The sequence below is a fragment of the Trachemys scripta genome, chromosome 6 (genome assembly GCF_013100865.1).
Source record: "Trachemys scripta elegans isolate TJP31775 chromosome 6, CAS_Tse_1.0, whole genome shotgun sequence".
Taxonomy (NCBI): Eukaryota; Metazoa; Chordata; order Testudines; family Emydidae; genus Trachemys; species Trachemys scripta.
The window spans coordinates 334883-353886 of NC_048303.1; the positions used below are offsets into that span (position 1 = coordinate 334883).

At 62.2% G+C, this 19004-nt stretch overlaps 1 protein-coding gene across 11 annotated transcripts in view; it reads right to left on the reverse strand.

The window, feature by feature from the left end:
- RUSC2 (RUN and SH3 domain containing 2) overlaps positions 1-19004 on the reverse strand; it is a 76656-nt gene that overhangs the window by 15566 nt on the left and 42086 nt on the right. For 9 of the 11 annotated variants that reach the window (XM_034773420.1, XM_034773424.1, XM_034773422.1 and 6 more), the window contains 7 exons: positions 12648-14702; positions 6350-7129; positions 5747-5947; positions 4370-4513; positions 3651-3727; positions 688-862; positions 268-373 (listed from right to left, as the gene is read on the reverse strand). In XM_034773420.1, coding sequence (XP_034629311.1) covers positions 268-373; positions 688-862; positions 3651-3727; positions 4370-4513; positions 5747-5947; positions 6350-7129; positions 12648-14595 — 3431 coding nt within the window. In that variant the 5' untranslated portion in view covers positions 14596-14702. The remainder of the gene's footprint in view (positions 1-267; positions 374-687; positions 863-3650; positions 3728-4369; positions 4514-5746; positions 5948-6349; positions 7130-12647; positions 14703-19004) is intronic. The other 2 variants (XM_034773426.1, XM_034773427.1) reach the window with 2 other exon arrangements.

Genomic DNA, 19004 nt, shown 5'->3' on the forward strand with positions numbered 1-19004 from the left:
GGGGGGCCGGCCCCGCTCTCCCCACGGCGGCTCTGGGCAGCACAGCGGCCGGGGGGGGGGGGAGGGGGGCCGGCCCCGCTCTGCCCACGGCGGCTCTGGGGCAGCAAAGCGGCCGGGCGGGTGGGGAGTGGGGCCGGCCCCGCTCTCCCCACGGTGGCAATGGGGCAGTGCAGCGGCCGGGCGGGCGGGTGGGGAGGGGGGCCGGCCCCGCTCTCCCCACGGCGGCTCTGGGCAGCGCAGCGGCGCAGAACGCTGGGGCTCACTCACTTGAGAAGGCCGAAGATGAAGGCGTTGAACCTCATGCTGTGGCTGGTCAGCTCGGCGAACTGGCTGATCCTGCTGTGAAGGCCGTGCAGCGCCTTGGTGGAGGGGCCTGGGAGACACAGGGACAGGCTGGGGATTAGCCGCGGAGCAGGGGCAGGGGCAGCCCAGGTCCCCTCACACCCCCGGGGCATGCACAGACCAACAGGCCTCCCTCACTCCCCTTCACACAAGGGCAGGGTGCGCCCCAAAGCGCCCGGGCCCTGTGAAATTCCCCCTCTGACCAGCCCAGCCGCTGCTCCGGGGTGTGGCTGCCATCAGCCCAGGCCCTGCCTGGCGGGGTGCAGTGCTAGGAGGGTTCCTGGCCCGGGGCGAGCGACTGCCGCGTCGGAGCCAACCTCAGCCCGGGGCTGAGCCGAACGGTACCTAGCTGGGTGGACGCCTCCACCACGCTCCAGGGCGTGTTCTTCCGCTGGCCGATGATCACGTCCAGGACGTAGGCCTTGAGCCCGTCACTCAGGATGTCTCGGATGGCCGGGCACAGGTATTTCAGGATGAGGTGCCCCACGTTGGGGCTCACCGAGCTGTTCCCGAGCTTGGCCTGGCAGAAAGCACGTGGGAGGGAGAGGGTTAGTCACTGCACTGCCGGGTGCTCAGCGTCCTGCTGCGGGGAGTTCCAGGGGTGCGGGATGGAGGCTGTACACACAGGCTGGCCTGCCTGGGTCACTGTGTGACGCAAACAGCTCGGAGATGTGCAGCGCTGAGCCCCTGGCAGCTCCCCACAGCGAGTGGGCCATGCCCGGTCAGGCTGTCTCCCACGCAGCCCCTCGGGCCAGGGAAGGGCCGTTCCTCAGGCGAAGGCCAGTGCTGGGTCCGGGTGACCCCTCTCTGGCATCAGGCCTCCAGCTAATCTGTGTAGGCCCCGCAGGTGTATCCCATGGCCCCAAACGCCTCCCCACCTCCTCCTCGGCCTGCTGTTCCTGGGGGACTGGAAAACCAGCCCAGCCTCTGCTCCTGGGAGAAACACCCGCTGCTGATGCTGCACCCAGGGGCCCAACGGCCGGGGTGGTGCCCGCGTCAGCCGGGGTCGGGGTGGAGCCCGCGTCAGCCGGGGTCGGGGTAGTGCCCGGGTCAGCCGGGGTCGGGGTAGTGCCCGGGTCAGCCGGGGTCGGGGTGCGGCCTGTGTCAGCCGGGGCCGGGGTGTTGGTGGAGCCACTTCCCCTTCCTGGAGCGAGGCTGGCGCCCGCTCCTCCCCAGGATTCTAGGGATGGAAGAGGCCTACTTCCGCGGGCGTCTCGAAGGCGGTTCCTGTCGCGTTGCTCTGCCCGTGGTTCCCGGGCAGGCGGCAGGGCGCAGGGCATGGGGGATGAACGGAGGCTGAGCAGCCCGCGTCACCCCACCAAGCCCTGCTGGCAGCCCGGAGTCGCACACTACGGCAGTGCAGGTTGGCGAGGTGGCACAGTGCCCCTGCGGGTGCCGCCCAGCCATGGGGCTGGGCAGACGGGGGCCGAACGGACCTGGCCGCGCGGGAGTTTATTGTTCCTCTGTTGGGAGCAGGAAGCGCCGTGTAAATCGCAAACACCGAAGTGTCAGGTGACCCGGGCGCTCCCAGCGGCTCAGGGAGGCTGAAGTCAGCCCCGCGGTCCGGCTCTCAGTCTGGGGCTGGCTCTAAACAGGAAGGTCAGGCGGGGGCACGGCACAGAGCCCAGCGCTGCAGGGCAGCTCTGTGCGGGGCTCAGTCATGGTGCCAGAGGGGCCGAGCCGGGGTCTCAGTCTCAGGTTCCTGCCATTGGCTAACGAGGCTCCGGAGAGCAGAGGCCGCGGGTTGAGCTGGAAGGGAAGAGATGCTCTGTGCTCTGGCAGCCTGCGCAAGGAGGCCAGTGCCCTGGGCTCGCCAAGAGTGGCCCTGGCACTGAAATCCAGCTTCACGGGCTCTGCCCTTGGACGCTTCCCACACAGGCAGGCCCCAGGAGGCAGCGACACCCTTGCCCGCCATTGGAGCCAACCTGGAGCTTGCCCAGCACAGAGCCCATCGCAGACTCGCCTGGGCTTCCTTGAGCCTGCCGGCTTCTCCGTGACTCGAGCACGGGCCGCCTGGAGACAGCCGGGCAGCCGCCGGGGTGGGCTGAAGGGCGCAGTGCCAAGCAGCCCAGCCCCATCTGCAGGACTAAGGAACGACCCAAAGTGGTTCCCGCCCGGGGCACGCGGAGCCCCGGACCCGCTGGAGGCTGCAGGACTGTGGGATCCCGACTGTCAGAGCGGGGCCGGGGCTGCGTGTTTGCACCTGGGCCCCCATCGCTGCAGACCAACTCACTGGCAGGCAGGGGGCTGCCCGTCTGCCTGGCCTCAGGGGAGAGGAGAGGAACCGGCTTCACTCCTGTCCTAGCGGAGCAGGGGCGTGCGCCTGGAGAGCTGGGGTCAGGAATACTCCTGGGGGGCAGTTTTCCCACTGGCGAATGCTTAGCACCCAGAAATCGAATACAGATCAAGCCCCGAGCCGGCTCAGGCCATCGCCGTGAGTGAGGGCAAACCCACGGCCGGGCGGTGCCATTATCTCCCCAGAGGACACGACAAAGCCAGGACAGCCGCAGCCCAAACAGGGAACGGTCTGGCCATGCAGCTAGGGCCCCAAACAGCCTTAACTCTGCCCCACATTGACGCCTGCACTGCCTGTGATTGATTGCCACCGGTCCCAAGAGCATCTGGGGACCTAGATTAGATTCAAACCATTTCTAAAGCCGCCGGCTTTTTCTCCTCCCGCTGCTGGTGTCACCACAGGGCAGGCAAGGCTGCCGGGGGCGTCGCTCTGCATGTCCAGCCTCAGCGCTGCTTCGGACTGCGGCGCTGCCTCTGACCCCGCTGGGCTTGCAGGGCCTGAGACGGCACCTGGGTTTGCAGGGCCTGGGACGGCACCTTGGCTTGCAGGGCCTGGCTGGAAGGCACCAGGCGTGGGCAGAACAGCACTGTCCCGTCACGGAAGGGACCCCAGGGAGGTGCAGCCTGCAAAGACCGGGTGAGACTCGGGAAGGCCAGTACCAAGGGCAGCCCGCAGGGTCATGGTGGGGACCAGGCGAGCGGCTGTGGCCAGCACAGTCACTCCACTCCCTGCTCCGTCGCCTCCTGCCAGCACACTCGTACCCAGGGCCAGCGGTGGGGAGCGGCTGGGGGGCACCGAGGAAGGTTTAACAAATTGCACATTTTGTACCGTTGTGGAAATATTATGATCCCCAAGGGTGTGAGCTCCACAGCCAACAGCAGCACTGCCCCACCCCCACCTACCGCCCAGCCCTAGGGTCTGGCCCGACTGCCCCGCTGGAAGGAGGGGGGGAGGGCCAGGAAAGGCAGCCCGGCGCAGGTCAGTGGGGCAGGGCGGGCGGGCGCTGCTTTACCTTCACCCCCGGCTCCCGGCTCGTTCCGAAGTGAGCCACGATCAGATCGACGGCCGTGTTGATGGCCTTCACCAGCCCTAGAGGACAGAGACGGCGTCAGAGGGGGGCTGGCGGGGGAGCCCCCTGCACATGCCCAGCCCAAGCGCTGTTTCAGATGAAAGCGCGTCCCCAGGACTCCAGCTGATGCCCCGTGTCTGGCGAGGAGCAGAGTCAGCGCCCCTTACCCCTGGACCCTGCAGCTGCCTGGCGAATGGGCACTGGGTATTACACAGGTGGGGAAGGTTCACCCGGCGCAGTTGTAGGGCACCAGCGCTAGCTGTTGGCTCCTGGCGTGCCGAACTGCTGCTGGAGCCGAGGGCTGTGCCCAGGAAGGGGCACTGCCCCTGGGGGCCATGCTGGGGGCTGGGAGCTGTGCCAGGCTCTGTCCCTGGGGCAGGGCTCGAATTACTGTGATGTCACTACGAGGCATAGGAACTACCCCGCGGTTGTGGATCCGTTAGCGCTGGCGAGCAGGGAACAGGACATGGGCGGCCCCATCGGGGACCTAGCTAGGGTGACCGTGGCGTGGCCAGTGGGGCAGAGGTAGGGCGCGGGGACTCAGGGCCCAGGGGCGGTTTCAAAGCACTGACTCTTTGCTCGGGGTTGGCCATGCCGTGCGGCTGCGCTGCCTCCCCCTGCGCTGTGCTTTCCGACCCCGGCTGAGGCAGGACCCCCCCTACCTTTCTTCTGCAGCAGGTCGATGGAGATGGACTCCGTGTTGCCATCCGGGGAGAGGCAGAACTCGGCCGGCGGCTTCTCCGCCAGCGAGAAGTACTCCGGGAAGAAGTCGGCGTAGCCCAGCTGGAGCTGTTTCACAGGCTGGCCTGCAGGGCCCGGAGACAGGAAGCGCCATCAGACAGACGCCCGCACGCTAAGGCAGCCCCAGGCCCGGCTGGGAATGCACCGACTGGCTCCAAAGGTACCTGCCAGGCAGCCAGGCCTGGCCCGGGGGCAGTGCAGCATGGCTACTGGCTTGGCACTCACCTCATCGGGCCCCCAGTCGGACAGTGACTTGATGGGCCTCCTGTCCCGTGTCCGTCACCCCCTCGGCTCACACAGCACACAAACACCGGCCAGGCCCGGGCTGCAGCAGCCAGACCCGTGGGACGCTGAACCTGGCCCCTCTGCTCACAGGCTGGGGGGTGTCAGGCCCCAGGCCAGACTTCCAGGGCTGCCCTGCATCCTAGCCCCTGGCCTGGAGGACGTGAGCTCGCCACCCGACAGAGCCACGCAGAATAACGCCCCCGCCGGGCCGTGCAGCTGCTCCGGACCGTGGCTAGTGGCACATGCCACTCCCACCCCCTCGCGTCTCCAAGGGGAAAACAATGCCTTGGCTCGTTAGTGCATTTCTCCCCTGCCCTTTCCTGGCCGTGGTGCGGGTATGTTTGTCAAGCAGGCCGGGGGACGGAAGCTCTGCCCCCGGCCCAGACGGTGCCCCTGGGGACGCTGGGCGGGGGAGTCGTTCTGCTTTGGCCAGACACGCCTGGGCACAGGGCAGCCTGCCTCTCCCTTCCCCCTCGCACGGTGTTTGGGGGGCTGGCGGCACGGAGCAGCGGTGACTGATGCACACCCTGCCGCGCGGGGCAGCCCAACACCAGCTGCTCCTTCCCAGCGGTGCCCCGGGAAGCTGGAGCTCCCCACAGACAGTGCCCCGCCGGGAGCTGCGCAGACGGACCATGGGACACAGGGCCCGTCGGCTCCAAGGGCCGTGGGAAAATGGAGGTGGCTGCCACAGGCTCCTTTTTGGCCCAGGGGCTCCTGGCCGGGTCTGATGTGGTACCGAGGCGCCTGCCCTAGGAGCATCTCTGCCTGGCCAGAGCTGGGGACGTGTGCTCAGAGCCACTCCCTGCCTGCTGTGCAGAGTGGGGATAAGCTCACACCTCCCCTTCCCCACACGACCGCAGGTGTATTCCTCACGCCCCCCCAGGACGGGCACCGTGGCCAGGGCCAGCAGGCTCCGCGGAGGCCAGGGCCCATCTAACCTGGCCTGGCCCAGTGGGGCAGAAGCCGGGGGAGCGTCCCCCATGCTGCCCCCCACCAGCGAGGTAGAGGCGCACCATTCAGCCTGCCGTGAACGTGGCCGGTGTTGAGGGAACCAGGGAACTCAAAGATGGGGTTCCTCCGGGCGAGTTGGGGCTCCTGCTGCCTCCTGTCCAGGCTGCCTGCTAACCCAGCCAGCCCCGAGCCGCGGTCCAGGCCCAGCGGGTTCCTCCGCCTGTACTCCCGCCACTTCAGCGCTTGAGGGGAGAGGTGGTTTGCTAGCGGTGGAGGGTGACGGGGACCAGTGTGGGGTGGAGAGGGAGAGAGACAGGGAAAAGGACAGAGACAGACACAGCACATTAGTTACAGTCCAGCAGCACTTCAGAGATGTTAGTGGGTTTGTGTGAGGAGGGAACAGGAGTCAGGGCTGAGCAGTAAGGACAGGACAGGCCGTTGCTGAGAAATCTCCCGGCTGGGGGCAGCGAGTGCACACAGACTGCAGCGCTGCTGGCCCGCCCAGGCGCCGGGGGCTCAGAGCCAGAGGGGGATCTGGGGGGTCGCTCAGGGCCGGGCTGTAGCAATGGGGCGGCTCTGGCAGGGCCTGGGCGCTCAGCACAAGGCACCGAGGGGCGTGCTGGCCGGGGCTGACCCACAGTCAGTGCCCTGAAGCAGGGACGTACCATTGAGGGGCCTCGTGCCCACACTGCTCAGCGACCCCGAACTTCCGGCCTCACTGCTGCCTCTCCACTGGGGCTCCGCAGGGCCCCCCGCTCGGCTGGCACTCGCCCCCTCAGATGCCAGAGGCGGGAGGGAGCCGTCATGGAGTCGGTACTCGGAGATCTGCGCCCTCTGCTCCAACGGCACCTCCTTCCTGGGGACCGGCCGGGGGCTCTCCTGGCGGTGCAGGGCATCAGCCTGGGGGGGCAGCACGGCGCCTGCAGAGGGGGAGGCCCTGGTGGGGAGCAGGTTGGCAGAGAGCGGGCAGGACCTGCTGCGGGGAGGGTGGCTCTCGCCGGCTCTCTCTGGGGTGGGCGAGCAGGACGAGTCCAGGCTCTGGAAGAAAGGGGCAGTGCTGCGCACCGGGGAGTAGCTCCCGAGGGGGGACGGCCGGGTGCTCTCCGGGGCCGGCTTCTTGGCGTAGCCGTCGCCGAGGGAGGCGGCTCCGTCCGCCGAGCGCTGGGCCAGGAGCGCGCCTTGCGCCAGCCCCCCCGCGGCCCCGGGCTGCTCCGCCGAGGTGGCGGAGGCGGAGGACTGGGAGTTGGAGGAGGGCTGCTGGCTGGCGGGCCGGCTGCTGGAGGCGCCGTAGAGCTGCGAGAGGCTGGCAGCGAAGTGGCTGTGCAGGGCCCGGGCCTTGGGCTGCTTGCTGAAGTGGTGCTGGAAGACGAAGGGCTGGATGGGCAGGGTGGTGGGGCGCTGCTCCTTGCTGTACCGCACCACGGCCTTGCTGTCCGCGCCGCCACCTGCGGGAGAGACGGGGAGCGTGAGGGAGAGCCCCGCCCAGCCGGCACCAGAGCGGGGAAGGGCAGGAGCCGCGGGCTGGAGCCACAGGCAGCCTCCTTGCTGACATTCGCTGCTGTGTAGGGCCCCCGGGCTGCGGGGAGACAGTCATCAATGGGGGCCAGGGGACCTACTCCCTCAGCAGTTGCTGCACCATTCCCAGCCCTGCCCTGCGCCCCCATCAGCCCGCGGGGCTCCCACTCGCTCGCCTCCTCCCCTGCAAGCCCCCAACCACCACACTTCCACCCTGCCTGGGGCCCAGAATAGCCTCACCCCAAGCTCCTGCAACTCCCCCAGCGGGACATCACAACCCCCTCCTCCGCTCCACGCAATGCTCAGGATCTAGCAGTCACCCCCCCCCCACCACCACCAACCGGCTCCTGTCCCCTCCGCCACCTTCGGTGCCCTCAGCCTGGGTGCCCTCAGCCCGCTCCCAGCACGCCACTGTTGGGGGAGATGCTGGCGGGGCAGGAGAGCTCCGGGGAGGGAGGGGGAAGCCCCTGGCAGAGACAGAGACAGGTGCAATTGCTAAGACACAACCCAGACTCAGGGAAAACAGGGAAAATACAGGGCAGGAGCCTGACCGTGGAAGGCCAGGACTTTGCCAGTGAAGGGCAGGGAGGCCCCAGAACACGGGCATCTCCCCGCACGGTGCCCGGCCTGCAGCTCCGGGGGGCGGGGGGGAGAAGGAAGGTTGCCTCCTCTTGGGGGCACCTCTAGAGAGCCACCTGAGGGAAGAGCATCTTCGCAGGCAGGCTGGCTAACCTAGTGAGGAGGGCTTTAAACTCGGTTCGCTGAGGGATGGAGACCTAAGCCCAGAAGTAAGTGGGGAAGTGGGATACTGGGAGGAAACACAAGGAGGAGGGTGCAACAGGGGAGGCCTCCTGATTCATACTGAGAAAGTAGGGCAACCGGCTAGTTGTCTTAGGTGCCTGTACACGAACGCAAGAAGCCTGGGAAACAAGCAGGGAGAACTGGAAGTCCTGGCACAGTCAGGGAACTATGATGCGATTGGAATAACAGAGACTTGGTGGGACAACTCACATGACTGGAGCACTGTCATGGATGGGTATAAACTGTTCAGGAAGGACAGGCAGGACAGAAAAGGTGGGGGAGTTGCATTGTATGTAAGGGAGCAGTATGACTGCTCAGAGCTCCAGTATGAAACTGGAGAAAAGATTGTTGAGAGTCTTTGAGTTCAGTTTAGAGGCGAGAGCAACAAGGGTGATGTTGTGATGAGCGTCTGCTATAGACCACCCAACCAGGAGGATGAAGTAGACGAGGCTTTCTTCGGACAAATAACAGAAGTTTCCAGATCACAGGCCCTGGTTCTCATGGGGGACTTCAATCACCCTGACATCTGCTGGGAGAGCAATACAGCAGTGCACAGACAATCCAGGAAGTTTTGGAAAGTGTTGGGGACAACTTCCTGGTACAAGTGCTGGAGGAACCAACTAGGGGCCATGCTCCTCTTGACCTGGTGCTCACAAACAGGGAAGAATTGGTAGGGGAAGTAGAAGTGGGTGACAACCTGGGCAGCAGTGACCATGAGATGGTCGAGTTCAGGATCCTGACACAAGGAAGAAAGGAGAGCAGCAGAATACGGACCCTGGACTTCAGAAAAGCAGACTTTGACTCCCTCAGGGAACAGATGGGCAGGATCCCCTGGGAGGCTAATAGGAGGGGGAAAGGAGTCCAGGAGAGCTGGCTGTATTTTAAAGAAGCCTTATTGAGGGCACAGGAACAAACCATCCCGATGTGCAGAAAGAATAGCAAATATGGCAGGTGACCAGCTTGGCTAAACAGTGAAATCTTCGGTGAGCTTAAACTCAAAAAGGAAGCTTACAAGAAGTGGAACCTTGGACAGATGACTAGGGAGGAGTATAAAAATATTGCTAGAGCATGCAGGAGTGAAATCAGGAAGGCCAAAACACAACTGGAGTTGCAGCTAGCAAGAGATGTGAAGGGTAACAAGAAAGGTTTCTACAGGTATGTTAGCAACAAGAAACAGGTCAGGGAAAGTGTGGGACCCTTAATGAAGGGAGGCAACCTAGTGACAGATGATGTGGAAAAAGCTGAAGTACTCAATGCTTTTTTTGCCTCGGTCATCACAGGCAAGGTCAGCTCCCAGACTGCTGCACTGGGCAGCACAATATGGGGAGGAGGTGAGCAGCCCTCAGTGGTGAAAGAACAGGTTAAGGACTATTTAGAAAAGCTGGACATGCACAAGTCCATGGGTCCAGATCTAACGCATCCAAGGGTGCTGAGGGAAATGGCTGATGTGATTGCAGAGACATTGGCCATTATCTTTGAAAACTCGTGGTGATCGTGGGAGGTCCCAGATGATTGGAAAAAGGCAAATGTAGTGCCCATCTTTTAAAAGGGGAAGAAGGAAGAAGAACCCGGGGAAGTACAGACCGGTCAGCCTCACCTCAGTCCCTGGAAAAATCATGGAGCAGGTCCTCAAGGAATCCATTTTGAAGCACTTGGAGGAGAGGAAGGTGATCAGGAACAGTCGACATGGATTCACCAAGGGCAAGTCATGCCTGACCAACCTGATTGCCTTCTATGATGAGATAACTGGCTCTGTGGATATGGGGAAAGCGGTGGACATGATATATCTTGACTTTAGCAAAGCTTTTGATATGGTCTCACACAGTATTCTTGCCAGCAAGTTAATAAAGTATGGATTATATGAATGGACTATAAGGAAGATAGAAAGCTGGCTAGATTGTCGGGCTCAACGGGTAGTGATCAACGGCTCCATGTCTAGTTGGCAGCTGGTATCAAGTGGAGTCCAGCAAGAGAGAGTCCAGCGGAGGCAACAAAAATGATTAGGGGTCTGGAGCACATGACTTATGAGGAGAGGCTGAGGGAACTGGGATTGTTTAGTCTTCCGAAGAGAAGAGTGAGGGGGGATTTGATAGCAGTCTTCAACTACCTGAAGGGGGTTCCAAAGAGGATGGAGCTCGGCTGTTCTCAGTGGTGGCAGATGACAGAACAAGGAGTAATGGTCTCAAGTTGCAGTGGGGGAGGTTTAGGTTGGATATTAGGAGACACTATTTCACTGGGAGGGTGGTGAAGCACTGGAATGGGTTCCCTAGGGAGGTGGTGGAATCTCCTTCCTTAGAGGTTTTTAAAGCCCTGGCTGGGATGATTTAGTTGGGAATTGGTCCTGCTTTGAGCAGGGGGTTGGACTAGATACCTCCTGAGGTCCCTTCCAGCCCTGAGATTCTATGATTCTAAGTGCGAGCGAGCCCTGGCCGTGGTCGTTCCCAGCACCACCAGGCCAGGGCTCTGCACAGCCTCCCCTGCTCTCTGGCTGCTGCCACTGGTAGGGTTGCCAACTCAGACTGAAACTATTCCAGGAGATTTTCTTCCCCAACAGGACCTCATGTCATTGTCTTAAAATATCCTATTAAAATCTCCAATTGCTTTCAACAGTCACTGGGAGATCGATGCCGATTCCAGGAGACTCCAGGCCAATCCTGGAGAGTTGACAACTCTTGGTACTGGACCAGGCCTATAGGGCAGGGCTCCCCTGCCAGAGCTGTGTATAACCTGGCACTCCCCAAGCACGACATGGGAGCAATGGGACGGTGGGATTGCGTGGCCCAGAGGGGCCCAGCTGCAAAGGCCCAGGAAGAACCCCTTCGTGTTGGGCCCCTGGTGCTTGTGGGGAGCCTCAGGCCTTCACCCCCTGGGTGATTTGAACAGGGCTTTTAGTCCAGTTCATTGTGAGGTCCGGGCGCGGCAGCAGCTTTCCATGCACTAGTGCACAGAATGAACAAGCCCAGCTCCCACCGCGCCATCCCGCTGGGGCCAGGCCCCAGAGCACTCCCCCCTGTCCAGGCCCCTGTGTAAGCAGGGGCTGAATGAATCCTTCCCTGACAGCGAGCTGGGAGGGGGGAGACTTGGTGTGCTTATGTAAATACAGTTTGCTCCTGCTCTGCTTATGTATTCAACAAAAAGTGATCAACTTTGGCTGATGTTGGGTACAACTCACCTTAGTACTGAACGCCGGGGAGTGAAATATGGTTCCCAACCTTGTAATTATTGTAGGAATACAGGAAAGCAGGACTGTGCTTAACCTGTCCCAAATGACTGTGCTTAACCTGTCACCCTCAGTTGAAACAACCTTATTAAGTCAGGGGCTTGAATGTCAGAGCCTTGGGAAAATAAGAGGGGTGGGGGTAGGAATCTCGGCAGGAGTTCGCACCCAGTCAGGGGTCCTCCCTGGTCTGGTTTAACCTGTTCCCTCCACTGTTCAAAGAAAGCCTTTACAGTGCTCAGAGTAGCAGCCGTGTTAGTCTGTATCCGCAAAAAGAAGAACAGGAGTACTTGTGGCACCTTAGAGACTAACACATTTATTAGAGCATAAGCTTTCGTGGACTACAGCCCACTTCTATATGCATCCGAAGAAGTGGGCTGTAGCCCACGAAAGCTTATGTTCTAATAAATTTGTTAGTCTCTGAGGTGCCACAAGTATTCCTGTTCTTCCTGTACAGTGCTGACAATCACTAAAAGATGGATGTGCCGTAACAGTCGGCTGGTGACCGAGTGGCTGGAGAGGTGGCACAAGAGAGCGGCTGGTGGAGAGGGGCAGCGAGCGCCTGAGCAGCGGAGCGAGTAAGGTGCCTCCTGACCCCACTCCCCAGGCGGAGGTGAACTCTGCAGCTGCACTGACCAAGGACAGCGCCTATGAGTGGGGTGCAGAGAAGGGCCGGGCACATTAAAGGGACTTTTGGGTTGCTGGAGTTAAGACCCTGGGGGCAAAGGGCACTGCCCGACCGACTTGGGGTGGGGCTTTTGCTCATGGTTTAGGTTTATGAACCCTGGGTGTGGTGCTTTCCCAAATTAACGCTGTGACACAACAGGGAGTGGGGGGGGAGGGATTTGACCTGGGAATGTTGCAGGGGGGTTGCATTGGGGATGGGGGACTTCCCTTGAAGGAAGCTACCTGAGCTGTAACCTGAGCCAGGAGGGAAGTTGGGAGAAGTGACACCTTCTGCCCGGGAGACTGGACAAAGGAGAGGAGCAGGGGGGGGGGGTAGCTGCTGGAGGAGTTTTTAGTTTCAGTTTGGGCTGGGAGGTGCAACGCAGGGAACCCCAAGCTGGGGTCTAAGCTCCCTGAACCCCCCAGAAGGACTTGACTGAGGGGTCCTGGCTGTACCTACAAGCTCTGTTGTAGCCTGCGTTCCTATTGTCCAATAAACCTTCCATTTTACTGGCTGGCTGAGAGTCCCGGTGAATCCCAGGAAGAGGGGTGCAGGGCCCTGACTCCCCCACACTCCGTGACACCAGCTCTGGCCTGGGGGTAGGGGCGTTACATGTCCTCGCACGACAGCGCTTTTCCTCAGTGGATTCAAATGACGGCACAGCCCTAAATCACCTCTCCCCAGAGCCTCTCTCTGCTGCTCCCTCGGGGGGTCAAAGGGGAGCATTTGCTGGTCTATTTTAATCTCGTATTTGGTTCCTTACCATCCGCTCTGGCTCTAACATCTCGTTGTCCGTGCCCACTGGCAGGGCTGCCTGAGAAGCTGGCACCAGCCTCCATCAGCAGAGAGAGAGAGGCCTGCTCGGCTGCCCCATGGCCGTTGGCACCTGAGTCTTTGCTGGGACACGCCCTCAGGCCATCCCCGAATCTGTGCTCCACACGGTAGCCCTCGCAGCTCCGGTTCAGGCAATGGCCAAAAGGCATGGGCGGGAGACTCTGGCAGCGTCGCGCTCCGTCCTCGAGAAGCCCTGGGCAGTCCCGCTGGAACTCGGGGATGGGCGAGAACTCCAAGGAGGAGTCACCGCTGGTTCTGAGCGGCGGGGAGGAGCCGTTCTTTCTCCTGCCTTTCGCCAGCTCAGCAAAGGAAGTCACCCGCTTCGGGGGCGAGCTCTGAATCGCCAGCGCTGGGCTCTCGCTCAGCTTGACCGGACAACTCATCATGCGCTCCAGGGAGCCCAGCCGGCTCGTGGGGCTCCGGTCCAGGTTCCGATCGTAGCTCCTGGAGCGAGGCCGGCCGGCGTTCAGGTTAGGCGGGGATATGTTGACATACACTTGCCCCTCAATCGTGTTTTTCACAGCTTCGCCCTTGGTCTCCGCCATGAAGCATTCCCCATCACTCTCCTCCGGCTGGGCATCGGGCCTTCGAAACAAGTAGTACTCCGAGGGCTGGACAGGGCTCGCTTTGGTGTGATCTTCAGAGCAGCTGGTTATGGAAGAGCCTGCAGGGCTAGGCGACGACTGGGAAGACAAGTCACAGGTGACTAATTTATAGTAGTTCTGGGTGGCCACCACGAGCCGGGCTTGGCTCTGGAAGCAAGCGGTGAGGTCTGAGCTCTCCGAAGTGCACGGCTCGCAGTGCAGGTGGTAGGAGTTGCAGTTGGCATCTAAGACAGGAGAAGACGGGCGGTGGCACCCACACACTTTCCCCGAGCTCTCCGGGTTGTGCGATTCACAAGACATCTTGGATTCCAGGGGTGACGAATGCAGATCCAGGTAAAAGGCCCCGGTGTCCGAGTGGCTGCAGAAGGAAGAGTCACAGGACAAGTTGGCAGAGTTCAAGTTGGAGCGAGAATGGCCGTTCATTTTGTTGTAGAGGGCACTGAAGTTCACCAGGACCCCGTCCGAGCTGTTGCAAGAAGAGTCGCTGATGTATCCCATCTGCTGGTCCCCGGTCTCAGACTGGCTTGACGTGCTGTAGCACCGGCAGTGCGGGAGCTCCGTGCTGGAACAGCTGCAGGTCCGGCTGTGCAGGGCGCCCGGGTTCCTCCCTGACTCGTCAGAGCTATTGTTCCAGTCCTGGTCGCCGCCCTCGAAGGAGAAGCTCCCATGCTGGCAGCTGCACTCGTCCAGCTCCATGCACTCCGAGGCCAGCGGGCAGCAATCAACGTCGTTCCTCTTCTGGACGTCGGCGCTTGTGAGTTTGTCCTCTTGCCCGTCCACCACGCCGGACCTGCTGGCCATGCTCCAGGGTTTCACCACGTGGCCGGCGTCGTGGAGGTGGAAGGGCGGCAGCGGCAGCTCGTGCAGCTGGAAGGCCGGCTTGCCGGCCACCATGGAGCTGTGCAGGTGGAAGGACTTCTGGCCCGTGTTGTCGCTGAGGAGACCATGCCCCTCGCTGTCGCCCAGGAGGAAGGGATTGTGCCGTGTCGTGACGCCGGGGATGACCGAGTCTCGCGCTTTGCTCTCTTTGTCCTCTGCAGGCTCTGGCGGCGCGTCCGAGGCCTGCAGCAAGGTGCTGTACACCAGGGAGTCCGTCTGCGAGAGGTCCCGCTCCGGCAGAGAGGCGGTCCGCACGATGCCCAGGTCTGGCTGGCAAAACGGATTGGTCCTCTTGCTCCCACTGCAGCACTGTCGGTCGGGGACCTGGCAATGAACCAGGGGAATGTGATGGACAATCAGCGTTTCTCCTGCCAGCTTGGGTGGACTATCCATTCTTGAGAGTGCTCGTCAGGAACTCAGCCAGGCGGGCGCTACCCATGGAAGGGAGGTGGGCTGCGGGCGGGGCTGGGAGAACACATCTCAGGAGGGGAGCCAGAGACCTGAAGGGAGGCAGAAAACAAAGGGAGTCAGGAGCTATCGGTTAGCCCGTTCCAGGCTCATCTGCACAGCGTAGGTTCTCCCTAGCACCAGCGCTGAGTCGTCACCGCCTGCTTAGCAACGGTGACCCAGAGCGTGGGGCAAAGCTCACCGGCTTCCCGTGGGCTGCTAGCTGCCCCCTCCCGAGGTACCCGTGGCCCAGGTACCGTGCAGCCCTTGGACCAAACACGGCCCGGGCAGTCCTGGGAGGCTGCCCATCTTCAATCCCGAGCGCACCCGTCCCACAATGCAATTCTCCATTTATTCGCCCTTCCGGGAGCCCCTCCCCCTGCCTCTCGGCACCGGGGACGTCACCCCAACCCTGACAAAGCTGCCAGGCCTCCCCATGGAGCAGGCAGATGGACGGCCAGGTAGCCCTCCGAACAAGGCCTCCCCTCCCCCTGCCCAAAGCTCGGGTGAAAGGAAGCGAGCCCTGATCCCAGCGAATTCCAGCACTGGTGCTGGGCAGAGCTCGGGAGCCGAGGGCTCCTCACGGACCCAGGCTCCTTCAGGGAGCGCAGCTGGGGCCGTGAGGCATGCGGAGGGGCAGGTCTCAGCTCACGTGCCCTGAGCCGGTCCCACAGTTGAGGGCTTTACAGGGCAAAGCCAGTACCTTACACCCTTGGGCCGAGCGGGCTGAATTATCCCGCTCCGTTTTCTGCACATCAGCAGCCCAAACTCCCAGGTTTTGATCATGTCTCTGCACGTCCCATCAGCACTGCCGTCCCACCCGCCTAGGGCACTGCCGGGACCATGCCTGGGTCTCCGCTGGCCGACAAGCAGAGCTCCCGGAGCGCTCCTACGCGCTCGGGGCTGCACATTCCCGCGGCGCTCGGCATGGGGCAGCGGGCTGGCCAGCAGGGAGAACGGGGCGGATGTTGTTCTTTCTCTGCCGTTCATGTCTGGAACGTGCCCAAGCCAGAGCAGAGAGCGGCGTGGGAGGGCACGGGAAGGGGACAGCCACCAACCGGAGATGAGCCAACGCAGATCAAAGGAAAACAAACCCACCGGCCTTAGTCTGTGACTGGAGAGCTGAGTGTTAGCGCTTCTGGTGGGCTGGGGGGTGGGATTTCATCACGCCCACAGTCAGCGCCGAGCATTCCTCCTGTGATTGCACAGGGCCTGGCAATCCCCCCACCCTCGCTGCGCCACCCAGCCTGCCCCTTGCCGGGACCCCATCGCGGGCGCACTGGCTTCTCCACCCTGCCACCCCCACACGCCAAGCAGCCTCCGCAGTATCTATGCCCCCCTCTGGCTCCCAACTACCCGGCTTCTCCTCCCCTGCTCACTGCAGCCTCGGAAAGGGTACACAGGACGGCGGGGTGCAGACGTGGGGAGATGAGACCCAGGGCCCAGCAAAACTCCCCTCTGGAGCAAGACTGAAAGCATGGGGAGAGGGGCCAGGGAAGGGAGCGCACGGTAAACATCTCTAATCTAACGAGTGGTCCAGAGAAGGGATTCTTCTGTTCTTACCGTCTCAGAGCACAAGAACAAGGGGACGTTCCATGAGATTAAAAAGTGGAAAAGTCCAAACTGATGACAAGCGATCCTTTCCCACATAATGTGTGAATAGCCTGTGGAACTCACTGCCACAAGATGCTACTGAGGCCAAGAGTTTAGCAAGCTTGTGAAGGGATTGGATGTTTCTGGCGCTAGAGCAGTTAATGATAACAAACATTCTGGCAGGGTGATTAAACCTTCTCCGTCAGGGCTTAAACCGCTCTCCAGTCGCAACCAAGGTGGGGCCTAATGAAGTGGGGGTGGGGCAGATTATATCACATCTGCTAGTGGAGGGTTTCTGCACCTTCCTCTGAGGCATCTGGCACTGGCACCATCACAGACCGGAGAGTGGCCTAGACAGAACCTGGGTTTGACCCAGTCCTGCAATGCTCTCCCGGCTCACAGACCGAGCACATCCCCCCACTACAGTCACTGCACCGCTCCCCCGGCTCACACACCAAGCACATCCCCCCCACTGCACCGCTCCCCCAGCTCACACACCGAGCACATCCCCCCCCCCACTACAACGACCCCCCCCCCCCCGGCTCACAGACCAAGCATGTTACCCACTGGCTCCCCCTTTACCTGGGCATCAAATGTAAATGTCTCCTCCTGGCTTACTAAGTCCTGTAGCTCTGCCCGTCCTTCCAGCCCCACCCATGTCCCTTATCTTGTGACCCTGTCCCCTCCAGCCCAGCCTGGTGAGGGTCTCTGTCTCCCTTCCCCATCGCTCGAGCCCCCACCCTGGGCTGGTCCTCAAGGCCGCTAGCAGGTTTCAATCCCTCCTTCAGCCCCATTTCTTCTGGGATGCCCATCAGACGGGATTCCAGTTAAGCCCCGTTTGTCGGGAGACAATTTATACGAACCCCCCTTCCAAACTCCCATGGGCTCCCCAAGCCCTGAGCCACTCACCCCTGGGCTCTGTCCTGGGGGCGCGGCGTGTCGAGCCCTCCCCGCCCCATTTGCCCAGTGCGGGGTTGATACACCCCATCACAGGATCACCCCATTTGTGTGTCGTCACCTCCCGTCCCTTCCCCTGTAAGGCAGAGCCCCGCCCCCCCCCCGTCATCCCCCCCCAGGCCCAGCACATGGCAGGTGACCATGTCAGTCTGGGACTGGGGACCATGACCAGGGCGTCCCCATCGCCTCCTTTGAAGAGGTTGCTCTGAATATGCTCACAGCCCCAGTAGGACATTGCTACTAAACCTGGTTGAGCTTCTCCTTTGCACGGCTCCTGTTGTGCGAGGGTGCAGTTTGCACGTCTGCCAAGACAGGCGACTTGCAGCCATCTCCCTGCAGCACACGGCTCTGCCCTGGTGTCAGCAATGGCTCCCTCGTGAGTCGGGTTCACTGACCCTCCCGGACACTGGAACAAGGGACTCCTGGGGGCTGCGTCCCTCCTGCCAGCGAGTCACCTGCAGGCATGGACAGCGCCTGCCCGAAGCCAACCACCAGCTTCCCCAGAGACAGGCAGGAGCTCCTGCGTGCCCCTGCTCAGCCGGCAGCGTCGCCAGCCCTGCAGCACTCCCCTCCCCAGCCACTCAGCGCGGTGCCATCCAGCCCTGTCCCCGCGCAGGGCGCTCCCCTCACTCCTGCAGCTGGGGAGAAATGTGGCCGCTGAGTGTGGTGGGATGTGTGTGTGTGTGGAAGGGCCGCCGGCCCCGTGCGGAGAAGGGAAGTATAAATACCCAGGCAGGCAGGCATTGAGCAAGGCCAGGAAACACTGAGCTGGGACTTGCAGGCCCCTTGTCCACATGTCACAGCTGGAGCTGGCGGAACAGAGAGCGGGCAGGGAGCCGTGTGTGAGCGCTTGCAGCTGTGGCTTAGTGTGTCGTGCAGCACGTGAACCGCTCACGAGCTGGACAGGGGCTGACCACAAGTGGAGCAGACGAGTCAGACACACACACATTAACCAGCAGCGTTCCGGTCACGGTGTGCGAGAGCTGACTCAGGAGTGCGGTCAGGGGAGGGGCCCTGTTCCCTGGCCCGGCTCATCCCAAGTTTGGTCCCATTGCCTGCCGGTAAAGCTCAGGGACGCCTTCGGAGTCAAGCCGAGTTCGTGGGAACCGAGTGGAGAAGGCCTCACAGGCCACCCCAATGCACACTGGCACTTTTCACTGAGTCAGTGGTTCGTTTTACCGGCGTGAGTCAAACTCCCCTTTCCTGGGGACAGGAGGTCACATGTGCAGCAGGTCACATGTCTAGCTGTGCATGCACCGCTCTGGCAGGGCGACTGGTGCCAGGGCTCCCCTTGCCCATGCCCCAGGCATGTGGCAGCTCCCGGCTGCCCTGCCACCCCGCACACAGCAAGCCCCTCCCATGGGCGCCAGCAGAGGAACGAATCTCTTTAATCCAGGTGGGAACAGCCTCCCCAGCGCCCCTCAGTGGCCACCTGCCCTGCCACTCAGGCAACAGAGACCGGGCATTAGAGCACAGAGCCACGTGCCCTTCCCCATGGACCTGTGGCTGTTCTGCACCACCCCGGGTTTCAATAGTGGAGGGCTGCCTGGCACCCAGCGGGCTGGTCCATGCCCTTCCCCCCACCTCCCCCAATGCTGGCCCATGCCCCCCCACCTCACAAACACTAGCCTGCACCCCCTCCCCCCGAGCACTGGCCCACGCCCCCCCCACCTCACAAACACTAGCCTGCACCCCCCCCCGAGCACTGGCCCATGCCCCCCCACCTCACAAACACTAGCCTGCACCCCCTCCCCCTGAGCACTGGCCCATGCCCCTCCCACCTCACAAACACTAGCCTGCACCCC